Source organism: Pseudorasbora parva, chromosome 3, assembly GCF_024679245.1.
Source record: "Pseudorasbora parva isolate DD20220531a chromosome 3, ASM2467924v1, whole genome shotgun sequence".
Lineage (NCBI taxonomy): Eukaryota > Metazoa > Chordata > Actinopteri > Cypriniformes > Gobionidae > Pseudorasbora > Pseudorasbora parva.
The window spans coordinates 61,323,427-61,339,567 of record NC_090174.1 but is presented as its reverse complement, the minus strand read 5'-3'; the positions used below and the strand labels follow the sequence as shown (position 1 = coordinate 61,339,567).

At 39.1% G+C, this 16,141-nt stretch overlaps 1 protein-coding gene across 2 annotated transcripts in view; it reads left to right on the top strand.

The window, feature by feature from the left end:
- The window catches only part of LOC137071582 (peripheral-type benzodiazepine receptor-associated protein 1), a 198,424-nt gene that overhangs the window by 134,275 nt on the left and 48,008 nt on the right, over positions 1 to 16,141 (top strand). For both annotated transcript variants that reach the window (XM_067439707.1, XM_067439706.1), the window contains 4 exons: positions 7,054 to 7,274; positions 13,038 to 13,144; positions 13,254 to 13,363; positions 14,744 to 15,631. In XM_067439707.1, the coding sequence (XP_067295808.1) occupies positions 7,054 to 7,274; positions 13,038 to 13,144; positions 13,254 to 13,363; positions 14,744 to 15,631 (1,326 nt within the window). The remainder of the gene's footprint in view (positions 1 to 7,053; positions 7,275 to 13,037; positions 13,145 to 13,253; positions 13,364 to 14,743; positions 15,632 to 16,141) is intronic.

Below are 16,141 nucleotides of genomic sequence, written 5' to 3'. Positions count from 1 at the left end.
TGACAAATGCACGCGCGATGGCATCCCCTGTTGTAGGATGACAGCTTACGACAGTAGTTGAGGACATTATTTTTTCCCAACTGTAGGGGGACCCCGAGAGCAAAAGTTACCCAGTGCTGCTTTACATTTACATTTAATAATTTAGCAGACGCTTTTATCCAAAGCGACTTACAAAATAGGGGAGAGTAATAGAAGCAACGGAGCAGACAAGGCCAAAAACCTGTAAGAGCTGTAAGAAATCTCAATTAGTTAGCACAATACACAACAATTTTTTTTTTTGTTTTTTTTTTTTTTTAAAAGACAGACATCTACAACAAAAACTCAATTACGCAAAGTGCCGAACACTGGATTTTGATAGCTATGATAACAACCCATTAGGACTAAGGCTGTTGCCCCAGCTGTTGTCGTTAATGCAGATTCAGTGGCCCAATGGGTTGGTTTTGTATTCTAGCTAAACGCGCTTTAAAAACACATGTGAAAATATAACACACAAAACTGAAAAATCAATGCAAAGTTACCCAGAATCACAAACAATGCGGTCATAGAAATACAAATAATAAGCGTGAGTCAAACATTTAAACAAGTTTAAAATTATATTGCTCAAAACTAAATCATGAATTAAAAATTATCTGAATCGCACACAAAATCATGTTTTCTGCTCTTATTTTCATTTTTTTAATGTCTGTGCTCTTTTCTCCTTTGCTCTTGTTTCCACATTCTGCGCTTGTGTTTCCAAATGTCGCAGTTTGAGTTTCATGTAAATCAGGGGCGGGTCTTAGCATCACCATTGGGCCACTAGTTCTAGATTGACAGCTCATCCCGTAGCCCTGGGGTCCCCAATCTCGGTCCTGGAGGGCCACTGTCCTGCAGAGTTTAGCTCCAACCCCAATCAAACACACCTGAAACAGCTAATCAATGCATTTATAGGCCTTGACTAGCTGTTTCAGGTGTGTTTGATTGGGGTCGGAGCTAAACTGTGTAGGGGACAGTGGCCCTCCAGGACCGAGATTGGGGACCCCTGCCGTAGCCAATCAATGGAAGAGGGAAGTTGACGTTACAGAGACTCGCCTCGTGCCGCTCAGTTCAGCCAGCCGCTGTTGACTTCAGCTACGAGTATAACGCGCTCTCTATCGCTGTATCAGCAAGGAAATGCATTATTTTATAGCTATGAATATAATCTAAGGAATCTATTATTTTGTATGATAGGCGTTTTAGGGGGTTTTCTCACAATTAAAGCAGTCAAATGAACGTGATCATACAAAGACATACAAAAAATGAAAATAAGAGCAGAAAACATGATTTTGTGTGCAATTCAGATCGTTTTGAATTTATGATTCAGTTTTGAGCAATATCACTTTAAACTTGTTTAAATGTTTGACTCACGCTTATTATTTGTATTTCTATGACCGCATTGTTTGTGATTCTGGGTAACTTTTACATTGATTTTTCAGTTTTGTGCGTTATATTTTCACATGTTTTTTTATTGTTATTTTGATTTATGCTTATTATTTGTTTATGCTTGACTGCAAATCAATTGGAGGGAATTTGAGCCCATAAATGACAACTGTAAATATTGGTTAATTCAGCATGTTTGAAGCCGAAACTGATTTAGAGGAAGATTATACAAATCAGTAGCCTGACAAGTCAGACCCACATCAAGATGTTTGGTCTGGAAACTCTCCATTGACAGCTCAATCCGAGGGGCGGATAAACGGTTGTCTTTCAAACTCCCTCTGCACGCGATAGGATGGCGCTACAACCAACCAGAGCAACGAAGGTGAAGCGGAGCTCGCTGACAGATTAAACATTCGCCGTATCCGCTCGGCTAAACTCAGAACACATCTTCCCTTGTTAAGAATGACTTCAGTGCCGTTCTTTGTTCTTTTCTCAGAGAAAAGCTTAACTCCAAGTCTTCCAGAGTCGCGGTCAAAGCTGATTCGAAAGACCGCCGTTCGCCAGTTTCTGTGTTTACTAGAAGCACGCAAACGCAAGTCGGCCGTCGTCATTATGGCCCCGCCCACCGACTCTATACACGATGTGATTGGCCCACCCAGAGTTTGGCGTTTACAGCTCAGAAGGGTAATGAGAGTTGCTAGACGACACTTGCGGGTAGATTAGATTTGCTGCCACTAGGGTGCCTCTAAATTTAGATTTCTAGGCTAACAAATTGGTGTATCAGAATGGTAATGTATTTTATTTATCGCTCTCTACAACATCAGACACATAACAGTAATTAATATGATAAGCCTTTGGCTTGACATAGTTATCAAACAGCTAATAATGAGTTGCTAATGTTAGCATGTTTCCGTTCGCCATCTCAGAATATAACGCTGCCTTCTAAAAAACATGCTTAGAACATCATCATAAGTCAGTGGAGAAAAGCCACGCCCCCTTGTGACGGGATTGGTCACATGTTTGTGGCTATAGGAAACTGGCGTTTTTGAGTCTTTGTTTCACTGCAGTTTTAAGGAGAAAACACTCAGCGTTGGTGTTGACTGATGAATGTGCACATGGTTTGTCTTATAGCCTATTAAATACACCACATAGACATATAAACAACATTAAAAACTTGATTGTCACCACAGGGGTTCTTTAATAATTGTACTGTATGCAGGATGTTTTGCTGTAAGTACTCCATTCTGAATCCGAACATAGTACTAATCGTCTGCTGTATGTGTTAATGCATTATTATGTTTATCACGCATATCTAACAGCACGTTTATTGTTAATGCACATACAATGCACACTTGTGTGTTCCTTTGCATCTGAGTAATCTACTGCAATACAAGGAATTATTTGTTTAAGTTGCTGATGGAATTGCCCAAGGAAATGGCTGAATGGCTCCGATTTGAATGTAAGCTTGAATGATGAAAGATTGTAAGCGGATGGAGGTCAAGGTCAAAGAGGGATGTCTACTTTGACCGGCATGTAGACCACAGGGATTGACTAGAGTCACCAATACACATGGATAAATCAGACAGACACACAAACACACGATTGAGAAATTGTGTGTTTTTTGAGAACATGCCTTGTATGCAAGGCCTAAAATTAACACTCGGCAAGTGCCAAATGCAAGTAGGCCTGTCATGATAACAAATTTTGCTGGACGATAAATTGGCCAAGAAATGATTGCGATAAACTATAATATTGTCGGTCTGAGACCATTTTCATCTAAAATAATGATAATGGCATAAAAATGCAGGTACACCTTTTCAAAGATCAATAAAAGACTATTTAACACTAAAAACAATAAATGAAATAGATGAAAACTGCAGCGGATGATTGTGTTTTAGGAGCATATTAGGGGCGGCGGTTCACACAACCCACGGTTCGGCTCGTATCACAGTTTTAGGCTCACGGTTTTCCATTCTGTACGGTTCTTGTTGTTTTGTTTTCTTTTAATCCAGAAATACTTCAGCATATGATATATTAATTATCCACAATTTAGGATACGGTATTAAAAAATGTGTTATATCATAGCCCAAAAACTGAGCTTGACCATCTCTGAGGAAAGTGATATTTTGATACAGCGAGAGAGAAGACATTGATGACATGCTTTTCATTTATTTGGCAAAAAAAGGAGAATGTGTATCGCTATCTCTACAGGAACTTATGTGCCTTTAGCACACAAAGATTGAACTGAAGGATTAACTTGCGTTTATCAAACTCCAGTGTAGCTTTAAGCCTCGTTTATACTCGACGCGTCCACTCGAGCACGAGGCAAAAATGACGTCGACGTGGAGTGCGCGAGACCCCGTTTCGCTTGGCGTTGTGCACGTCAAATTTCATAACTTTGCGTGTGGCTCCGCAACCGAAGAGCCACGAGTTTCAGACGAATCTGCTGTCCGAGACTGACGTCTCATCACGCCGCACCCGGTCTGCGCGTCGAGTATAAACACCTCCTCAAACGGACGAGGTGCGCAGTCAACGAGAGAGACGAGGAAAACAAAAAAGCATGCAAATGGCAATTATCACGGCCGGAAAAATTATTGAGCTCTTTTTTTTTTTATCGTGCGATTAATTGATTTATCGACTATCGCGACAGGCCTAAATGCAAGTAAAAAATTTTGTGTTGGCAAGTTAATCAAGTCAAGCAGCAGTTAACAAACTAGCACTGCATCGCCACGAAAGGTTAAGTCTTGCCAATTGAAACATTAAAGCTCGAGAAGATAAAAAAACGAACTCAATTTATCACTCACTGTGTGGAAGTTTTCTGTGCATCTCAGACAGTCTGCAAATACTGATTTAAACTCTTTCATGTCTTCTTGCGCTTGAAAATGCCTGTATTGGTTAGTAGTATCCTCATAAACATAGTCATTAATGTCTTGAATGTAAAAAGTTGAGAAAGAATGTGAAAGGTGTATCAGTGTATTGGATCTGGGCAGCTCTTAAAGTGACAGCTGCCTAATATTCCTGCTGCCATCTCTAATAAAACGTAAATAAAGACAAAAAGAAACATTTGTAAACTTTTGTAATGTTAATAAGGATTAATCTATGTTTAATTAATGCACTACGCATTGGTATTTTATGTTTAATTACTTTATTACATTTCTGTACCTGAAATTGGGAATTTTAATTGGGATCTAAAAATTGTTTCATGGCTTGTAAATTTGGTTAGTTCACCCAAAAATGTAATTTCTGTCATTTATTACTCATGTCGTTCCAAGTCTGTAAGACCTTTGTTTATCTTCTGAACACAAATTAAGATATTTTTGATGATATCCGAGAGCTTTCATAGGGTTACCAGCCACCACACTATTACCATTTTCAATGCCCAGAAAGGCAGTAAAGACATGGTTAAAATAGTCCATGTGCCAAAAACCCTAAATACGCACACATGCGGTGCTCTATATTGGCAACCGGCCAATATAGAGCTGGCGTTCAGACGTAAAACCCGGAAGCGCTGCACTGTGTTTACAACCTGCAGGAACATATTCTCGTCGCTTTGTGACGTTATGTTTGTACCACTGGATTCACATGGACTACTTTAACCATGTGGTTATTACCTTTCTGGGCCTTCAAAACGCTCGTATTGTAGTTTATAGAGGGTCAAAAATCTCTGATTTCATCACAAATATCTCCACTTTTGTTCTGAAGATGAACGAAGGTCATATGGGTTGGGAACGACATGAAAGTGAGCAATTAATGACAGAATTTACAATTTTGGGTGAAGTAACCCTTTAAGTCACTGGCCATTGGCAGGTGTGGCAATAAGTATCAATCAGTCAGCTTTATTTATATCGCGCTTTTATAATGATGATTGTTTCAAAGCAGCTTCACAGTGTTAAACAGGACAATATTGCAACAAATTTGATTTGTCTGTGCAGTCGTTCTGAAGAAAACAGTGATGTTATCAGCTCTGTTTAATTTATCTTATAGCGACAATGTTGGCAGATCAGTATTATAGTTTATAGAATTAATTAAGACCCAATGAATTACATTTATTTGTATATTTAGTTGAATTACTTAGATTGAAATTTTAGTGTCCCCAACCAGGGGCGTTTCTAGGATTTTTATTTTAGGGAGGCTCAGCCCCCAGTGAGGGTAGGTCTGTAGAAAAAATGGTAACACTATTTAGTTTAGGGTCCAAATTGCTCTATTAACTAATAGCTTACAAACATGCATACCCAGAAGATATTGGCTGTTTATTATTACTTATATTAAATATTAATACCTTAAAGGTATTAAGCAAATATTAATACCTTAATGCATGGCCATATTGTACATGCAATTATCATACCCAATAATGTAGGCAGGTTTATAATAACCAAGATCCCAAATGTTAGGGGGTTCTTACATGGTCCCCCGAGAAAATTTTGATTTCTATGATCTACATATGAGCATTTTATGATGTTCTGAAGGCCAAAAAATGTGATAACAATAGCTTGAAAACCATCTCTCTTTTTCTGTTTTTATCTTGCCCTGTCTCTTCATAACGCTGAGCTTTGACTGTTTTTTTCCGTTTTCGTCAGTGAATAAAGTGAACATATGGTTTACATAGGCTATTAACATACTGATATTTATGTTTCATGAATAATTTTCATAGACACGTTAATTTACTGTTTATCAAAGTTTTAAGTTTATTAAAATCACAGTATGAACATTCATTAGGCTACTAATCTTATGCCCAATACAGGCTGAAAAAGCTGGTGTTTTTTTTTTAATTTACTGAATGTTACAAATAGAATTATATTAATTTACAATATATACACATTCATTATTAAACTTACGCCTAATCTGATGAAAATAGCTTTGTTAATGTTTTCTGTTCGTTAAGGCCTACATTATGAATCAAATTGGCATATTTCCAGTTAAAAATGTCTAAAAATTAGACACAAGTTTATTAATTTGCCTAAATATTTTTTTTCTTTTGATTAACATTTCTGACTTAAAGCAGAAGCTGTCAAACATGAATGTTTAATTTAGCTGCATTTATCTTACTTGACGTCGAGTTGCTCTGCTAAAATTTGCGCTCAGCCTCAGTAGTTTCTGTGTGACCATAAAGCCCGCCTACTCTGATTTGATTGGTTTTATCAAATATTTTGACATTGACGAGCGGTGACAGACCAATGACGCTCAGATTTACACACACACACACACACACACACACACACCTCTGCTTCTGACGTGCGCTGCGCTCTGCTCAGAGCCGCTGCGGATTGGAGAGACAGACTAAAAAACGGGACGAAGCCTGCCGCCAGTTTCATATGTTTTAAAGGTTAATCACATATTTTTTAGGGGGGCTGAGGCATAAGTTTAGGGGGGCTGAAGCCCCCCTAAAAAGGGCCTAGCGACGCCTATGTCCCCAACTGAGCAGGCCCAAGCCAAAGGCGACCAAAGGAACCGAAACTCCATCAGGGCATGAAACCAGACTCAGTTCTCCTCTGGCCTATTAACACACAGTGTGTGATTATTATTCTGGCCACCTTACAGGTCAGAAATCATATTAGATCAGAGTAGTAGGCCCTTCTTGTATGTGTCCCAATGAAGACAGAAAGTCTTACAGGTTGCATTTCTCTGCGCTGATTGCATGCTCTCTTCCGCCCGTGTCAGATGTGGCTGCGGTCTTGCGGACGGGCTCCACTCCACATGCGGCTGAACTGTCACGCCCCGAGCGCTCACCGACCACCAAACACCGAGAGTTGCCTGCCATTAGTGTGAAGTCCGGCTCCACGTCCAGCCCCACGCCACCCAGATCTGAGACCACGCACCTCTCGCCCAAATCCGCTGGCTCTCGCCCAACCAGTCCCCGAAAGGCCAGCCCTACACATGAGGTGAGAAAAACTAAACATCTATGGGCCCTATTTTAACAATCTGTTCTTATGCTCACGGCATAGGTGCACTTTAGGGTGTGTCTGAACCCACTTTTGCTAGTTTAACGACAAAAAACATGGTTGGCACGCCCGGAGCATTACCCAAAAGGGTCGTCCCTCATCTCTTAACTCTTTCCCCACCAGTGTTTTTAAAAAACAGTTGCCAGCCACTGCCAGGGTTTTTGAAAATTTTCACCAATTTTAATAGCCCTTAGAATATTTTGTTTAATGAATATCTGCTGCACTATATCAGAAAAAAGAGCGGACCCTCTTCTTTTAAACAAATAAACTGTTTTAATCTAGCTTCTTGCATTCCTTTTTTATCAACACTTGAATATGGATAAGTTTCATTAAAAAAAAGCTACATTTTGAACAAAAAGCTGAGAAAATCATGTTTTTGTGAAAGACTGACTCCAGATTCGGATGGATGGATGGATATAGATAGATAGATAGATAGATAGATAGATAGATAGATAGATAGATAGATAGATAGATGGATGGATGGATGGATGGATGGATGGATGGATGGATGGATGGATGGATGGATGGATGGATGGATGGACAGAACGATAGATAGAACGATAGATAGAACGATAGATAGATAGATGGATGGATGGATGGATGGATGGATGGATGGATGGATGGACAGAACGATAGATAGATAGATAGATAGATAGATAGATAGATAGATAGATAGATAGATAGATAGATAGATAGATAGATAGATAGATAGATAGATAGATAGATAGATAGAACTATAAAACGATAGATGGATAGAACAATAGATGGACAGAACAATAAAACGATAGATAGATAGATAGATAGATAGATAGATAGATAGATAGATAGATAGATAGATAGATAGATAGATAGATAGATAGATAGATAGATAGATAGATAGAACGACAGACAGACAGACAGACAGACAGACAGACAGACAGATAGATAGATAGATAGATAGATAGATAGATAGATAGATAGATAGATAGATAGATAGATAGATAGATAGATAGATAGATAGATAGATAGATAGATAGATAGATAGATAGATAGATAGAACTATAAAACGATAGATAGACAGATAGATAGATAGATAGATAGATAGATAGATAGATAGATAGATAGATAGATAGATAGATAGATAGATAGATAGATAGATAGATAGATAGATAGAACGACAGACAGACAGACAGATAGATAGATAGATAGATAGATAGATAGATAGATAGATAGATAGATAGATAGATAGATAGATAGATAGATAGATAGAACGAACTATAAAACGAACGATAGATAGATAGATAGATAGATAGATAGATAGATAGATAGATAGATAGATAGATAGATAGATAGATAGATAGATAGATAGATAGATAGATGGATGGATGGATGGATGGATGGATGGATGGATGGATGGATGGATGGATGGACAGAACGATAGATAGAACGATAGATAGAACGATAGATAGATAGATGGATGGATGGATGGATGGATGGATGGATGGATGGATGGATGGACAGAACGATAGATAGATAGATAGATAGATAGATAGATAGATAGATAGATAGATAGATAGATAGATAGATAGATAGATAGATAGATAGATAGATAGATAGATAGATAGATAGATAGAACTATAAAACGATAGATGGATAGAACAATAGATGGACAGAACAATAAAACAATAGATAGATAGATAGATAGATAGATAGATAGATAGATAGATAGATAGATAGATAGATAGATAGATAGATAGATAGATAGATAGATAGATAGATAGATGGATGGATGGATGGATGGATGGATGGATGGATGGATGGATGGATGGACAGAACGATAGATAGATAGATAGATAGATAGATAGATAGATAGATAGATAGATAGATAGATAGATAGATAGATAGATAGATAGATAGATAGATAGATAGATAGATAGATAGATAGATAGATAGATAGAACTATAAAACGATAGATGGATAGAACAATAGATGGACAGAACAATAAAACAATAGATAGATAGATAGATAGATAGATAGATAGATAGATAGATAGATAGATAGATAGATAGATAGATAGATAGATAGATAGATAGATAGATAGATAGATAGATAGATAGATAGATAGATAGATAGATAGATTAACACTGCTCACAAGTTCATGTCTCTACTGGGATCAAAATGAACTGGGAAATAAAAACATTGTTAAAAACAACAGCTAAATAAAAAGGTTACACACGTAATCATATAGAGTGTGCAGAATCATCTTCTGTGTTGATTTTCATGAATGACGGGGAGTGTACCTGCGAGTGTTTGCCGGAGGTTTAGCTGTGAAGTCTAAAAACTGGTCCCGGGTCAGAGTGCAGACGCTCTCCGGAGCGCGTGCAGCTGTCTAAAGCTGATATTCGGTGAGATAATCCTGTGCAGTGCTGGATTATGAAGGTTGTAGTAGTTGTAAGTGATTATCCATAAAAGGTTTTACCCTTGAGCTATAAATACTGTCTGCGTGGGTCCATTTACTCCTTACAACATCGCTATATTTAGATGATTTCAGCTGCTGATACTGCAAGTTTTTCTTTAGGGACAGACCTGTTGTTGTTAATGTTATTATTAATTATTATTATTATTATTTACTAATAAATGATTTGCATGTGCTGCATAAAGTGAGATGCTGGTATTTGCCAGTAAATGAGCACAATGCATGCGTTGTTGTTTAGTTGAATTCTCTTTTTGAGTTATGCTTACGGTTTTTGAAGATGAGGACGTTATGCAATCTGGCTATGTTGATATCTTTGTAACTAGATAAACTATATGGACAAAAGTATTTGAACACACCTTCAGGTGTTTCAATCAGACTCTGTTTACAGCTGGTATCAATCAATCAATCAATCAATCAATCAATCAATCAATCAATCAATCAATCAATCAATCAATCAATCAATCAATCAATCAATCAATGTGTATTTATAGAGCACATTTAAACACAACCAATGTTGACCAAAGTGCTGTACAAGGTTTAAAAGAAAACTAAATAAAACAAGAAAATAACGAAGTAAAAGAACAAGAACACGCACACAAATAAACAATCAATAATAAACCAGGAGAGCCATGATAGCATAGCAGTGTTAAAAGACAATGACAATAAATAGGTCTTGAGATGAGATTTAAACGTATTTAGAGAAGGAGCGACTAATATCAAGAGGAAGGATATTCCAGAGTTTGGGTCCAGCGGTAGCGAAAGCATGATCGCTGCGATTTTTAAGTCTAACTCTAGGTACTGTCAGTAGGCCACGATCACGTGATCTCAAGTCTCGTGGTGGGCTATACAGAACTAACACCGTCGTTTGGATGAGACGTTAAACCGAGGTCCTGACTCTCTGGTCATTAACGGCCACATTTGCCCATTGGCCCCTGTCCATCATGGCCTCCTAATAATCCCCATATAATGATTGGCTTCATCACTCGGTCTCCTCTCCACCAATCAGCTGGTGTGTGGTGAGCGTTCTGGCGCAATATGGCTGCCGTTGCATCATCCAGGTTGAGGAGATTCCCCCTTCTATATGTAAAGCGCTTTGAGTGCCTAGAAAAGTGCTATATAAATGTAACAAATTTTAATTATTATTACTAGGTCATTGAGGGCTTTCTACACAAATAACAACATTTTAAAGTCAATCCTATACTTGACAGGGAGCCAGTGCAGAGACATTAAAATTGGTGTTACATGATCATATTTTCTTTTCCTGTCAAGCAGTCTAGCAGCAGCGTTTTGGACCCGCTGCAGACGAGAGATGGAGGCCTGAGAGATACCATAGTAAAGAGAGTTACAGTAGTCAAGCTGCGATGTGACAAAAGCATGGATAGCAATTTCAAAATTGCTCCTTGATAAAAAATGGTTTAAAAGGTGCCCTAGAATGATTTGAAACTGATGTTAAATTGTTCTCTGATATCTACATAGAGGGTATGTGGCTTATTTAAGGGAAAAAATTGTCCAGATACAGTTTTACAGGTCCATTTACAACCCTATAAATTGTCCCTAAGATGTAATGCTCCGTTTTTGCCTTATTTGGAAGATAATTTTATTCTCTTCCAAAGAAGTTTATTCTCTTATCCTTATTTGGCATGAATATTAATGTTGAGCTCTGCTCTGATTGGCTTATTTCAGCAGCTCACAGCAGTTCAGTGAAGTGACTCTTGTGTCCTGACAGAACACAGACCGACTGAATAAACTTTAAGCAGAACATCTCAAATGGAGATTGATAAAATGCAGCTTACTTGTTTATTTGGTGTTTTCAGATCACCCACGCGCGAGAAAGAGCTCGCGTTCGTGCGGTTGCCAGATTTCAGTCATTAAATCCCCCAAACAGCTTTTCTGTGAAAAGAACTCGTATACTATCCAGTGTTTTACCTAAATATGTCCAATCTGGCAACCATATGCACGCTAAGCTTTCTCTCGCGCACGGGTGATCTGAAAACACCAATAAACAAGTAAGCTGCATTTCAGCAATCGTTTTAACTTATATGGTGGAAAAGGTGACGTTTGCTAGAAGGATTGAGTGAACGATCTGTAAGTGAAGTATCTACGGTTGTATTTTGTAATATAAAATAATATTCCCCTTTGTCATTAGACACACTATTTAGTTTGGTATGGTACTTGGAGTTTCCTATTGTTACTGTAATCATCTTGCGTTATCTGGACACTGCGGTCTCTCTAAGAAACTTTCAATTTAATCAGAGATTGTTTAAACAGTCAATAAGTGGATAAATCTCTACTTACTGCTTGCAGGAATACAGTCGCCCCTTTCTTCAGTTTAAGACGCTGAGCGAAGCTTGATTGAAATGAGCTGAACAAACGAACGATTTGTTGTGGTATCCGATTATAATAAACCTCAACCGTGTCTCATGAGAGCCGTGTTTGCTATCTTCGAGTGTCTTGTTTACCATCAGTAGATTCAGCTTGTTGGACAGATGCAAATGTTGGGGGCGTGCATATGAATGATCCCCAACGCTTACATCACGGTTGAGTTTATGTTGAGAAGCACTTTTTTTCTGTTGTGTTATGGATTCACGAGATTTACGTAAGAAGTAGGAGGCAATGATGTTTGAGACTCACAGTATGTGATGTCCATGTACTGAACTCTTATAATTTCACAATTTTTTTTTCTAGGGTACCGTTAACCTTATTGAGAAGGCAGAGTTGATAAAATCCTGATTTGACAACAGCAGTGATCCGCTTGATGCATTAAGATTCATTTTGGTCGATCAGATCACAAGTCGACGAGTGAGACACATTCCCGTATTTTAATCCGTCTCTTTTGTCCACTTTTATGCACTTCTGTCCTGATTTCTTCTTTCCGCTTCTATGGGCGTGTAAATGTATGGGCTTTTTCAGATCTAATGGGTGAAATAAGCGCACACAGTTTACATAGGAACACATTTTACTATGGTTTTATTATCCTACTCTTATGCACAAATGTATGGTTAGTTACATTATATCATTTGCAAATAAAGTTTCTCCTTTTTGTGCCCTATAACTCATTTGTGACATTTCAAGACGCACAAGTTGAGAATTACTGGTTTAGTTTAAACAAGGGTCAACCTGCCAAAGGAGAGGCCGACTTTTAGTTTTAGATCCAAATCACAAATACCAAATACATAATTTTTTTCATATTTCAGTCATGCATTTAATATTTAATCAATCTCATATTGAGTATTTGTGTGTGTGTTCAGGTGGACACTGCTAGTGAAGTTGAGGAGCTGGATATTGACGTTTCTCCAGCGCCGTATACGGTCAGTAAAGGAGCAGCTAAACTCCAGGTCTTCATCGCACGCTACAGGTAAACACCATTAAACGTATTTCATGATGTCTTCTTACAGCCTTTACTAAACTGCCACACCATAGAACAAATGACACACTTTAAACGTAGGCCTGTTTTTAATTTGCAGCTATAATCCCTATGATGGTCCTAATGATAACCCGGAGGTTGAGTTGCCCCTCACAGCGGGAGAGTACATTTACGTCTATGGAGATATGGATGATGACGGCTTCTTTGAGGGTCAGTTTATTTATTGATTATTTTATAAGATAAATGATGCCAAATTAAACCTCAAGTGCTTGGGGAAAGAGAAAAGGTAATGTGCAAAATGCCCAGTAGATGTTGTCCACACACTGAATAAAAAAACAGACCTCAGAGATTTATCAAACATATATTTTGAGCTAGAATAAGCTGTTGAAATCATTTCTAGACTAATGAAAAATAGATGAGTGAGCAGACGTTTCATCGTGTCTTTCTTCAGTGCTCATTCAGTGTGCAGACAGCATTTATTGGAGATTTTGAACATGTAACATTTAAATGTTTTATAATTTTTAAATATAATTTGTAATAAATAATACATACGTGTGTATGCATGTGTGTGTTTATCCGTGTGTGTGTATGAGTGTTTGTATATGTGTGTGTGTATGAGTGTTTGTATACATGTGTGTGTGCGTATGCGTGTGTGTATGCGTGTCTGTGTTTGCGTGCATGTTTGTAAGCACGCATGTGTGTGTGCATGTGTGTGAGTGTATGTGTGCGTATGCATTTGTGTATGAGTGTTTGAATGCGTGCGTGTGTGTGTTTGTATGCATGTGTGTATGAGTGTTTGAATGCGTGCGTGTGTGTGTTTGTATGCATGTGTGTATGAGTGTTTGTATGCATGTGTGTGTATGAGTGTTTGTATACGTGTGTGTGCGTATGCGTGTGTGTATGCGTGTCTGTGTTTGTTAATGAGTGTTTGAATGCGTGCGTGTGTGTTTGTATGCGTGTGTGTATGAGTGTTTGTATGCGTGTGTGTGTGCGTGTGTATGAGTGTATATGTGTGTGTGTATGAGTGTTTGTATACATGTGTGTATGCGTGTCTGTGTTTGCATGCATATTTGTAAGCGCTCATGTTTGCGTGTGTGAGTGTATGTGTGCGTATGCGTTTGTGTATGAGTGTTTGAATGCGTGCTTGTGTGTGTGTTTTTGAATGCTTGTGTGTATGAGTGTTTGTATACGTGTGTCTGTGTTTGCGTGTGTGTGTATGCGTGTGTCTGTATAAGTGTTTGTATGCATGTGTGTGTTTGCGTGTGTGTGTGTTTGTATGCGTGTGTGTGTTTTCGTGTGTATATGCATGTGTGTGTGTATGAGAGTTTGTGTGTGTGTGTGTGTGTGTGTGTGTGTGTGTGTGTGTGTGTGTGTGTGTGTGTGTGTGTGCGTGTGCGTGTGTATGCGTGTGTGTATGAGTGCATGTATTGCGTGTGTATGCATGTATATGTGTGTACTAAAAGTTCATACCCAACTTCTCACCACACTCTAGATTTGTGGTAGTTTATATAATTTACTATTCAAATTTCTAAAAATCAACTTAAATTTCCTATAACTAACACTATTGTGTTAAACCATTCCCCTCTTTAGGTGAGCTGATGGACGGTAGAAGAGGCCTTGTTCCCTCCAACTTCGTGGAGCGTGTATCGGACGACGACTTCATGAGCTCACACCCACACCAGGCTGGCGAAATGTCCCTTAATTCCTTCCAGGAGAGTAGCTTTCACAGCGGCAGTGAGCGGCTGCACCAACACCACTTACGTTTCGCCCACAGCACCTCCGAGAGGACGCAGACCTCCACAACAAACTCAGCTCCCGGTGACAATGCCAAAGCCAACCCTGCTAGCCCTGCCCTGGCCGTCCCGCTCACCAACGGCTTGGATTTGGATCTAGAGGAGGTGGGGGTGGACACTGTGCCTTACCCCCGAAAGCTAACTCTAATCAAGCAGCTAGCCAAGAGTATCATCATCGGCTGGGAGTCTCCGCTAGTCCCGCCCGGCTGGGGTTCAGTGTTTAGCTATAATGTCTACGTGGACCATGAGTTGCGGCTCAATGTGCCGTTTGGTACCCAAACGAAGGCCGTTCTGGAGAGGCTGGATTTGGCACAGAAGGCATATCGGATTGCAGTGCAGAGCCTGACGGAGCGTGGCAATTCGGATCAGTTGCGTTGCAGTATCCTCGTTGGGCGGGACGTGTGTGTGGCGCCGACTCACCTGCGTGTTGAACGTGTAACGGCTACCTCGGCCAGCCTGACCTGGCTACCTAGCAACAGTAACTATGTGCACATTGTGTCTTTGAACGACGAAGAGTGCGAGCTGGTAAAGGCGGGATGCTATTCACTGTGCCTCAGTAACCTCACACCCAACCTGCATTACAGCGTTAAGGTGGAGGCCAGGCCGCACCGCACAGCCTGGGAACTACCGCCGGAGTGCCGAGAACGCAAAACCGCTGTGACCTCATTCACTACCCTGACTGCAGGTGAGATGCAAAGATGAGACCTGAAACTAGTGTATGTATACTAGAGATAACTATTTATATTGTAAGCTTCAATCTCCACAAAGTTCCCCATTTGTCCATATTTTATTTAATATTACCAGTTATTATTAACAATGGATTATTCCCAGTTATTAACTGCTTTTTATTCATATAGTATTCATTTCTATTAGTTTGTTTCATTTTCTAGTGCTTTAATATAATTCTGCAACTGTCAGTTGTTGTTATTTGACATACATTTGTGTCTTGTACATGTCAACAATAGGGCTGTCCCCGACTAAGTATTTACACATTCGAATCAGAATTGTCAAACCTCTCTATGGTCGACTGATAGTCAAATCATCTGTGTGTGTGTGTGTGTGTGTGTGAATGGGTTGGGAGGGGCATGACCTTAGTCAGCAGAAGGGTAAAACTATTTTTTTTTTCCTTTACACACTGCACACAGCAACAACTTTTACTAAAGCGACCAAAACTGCCTGACAACTGACAGACGAA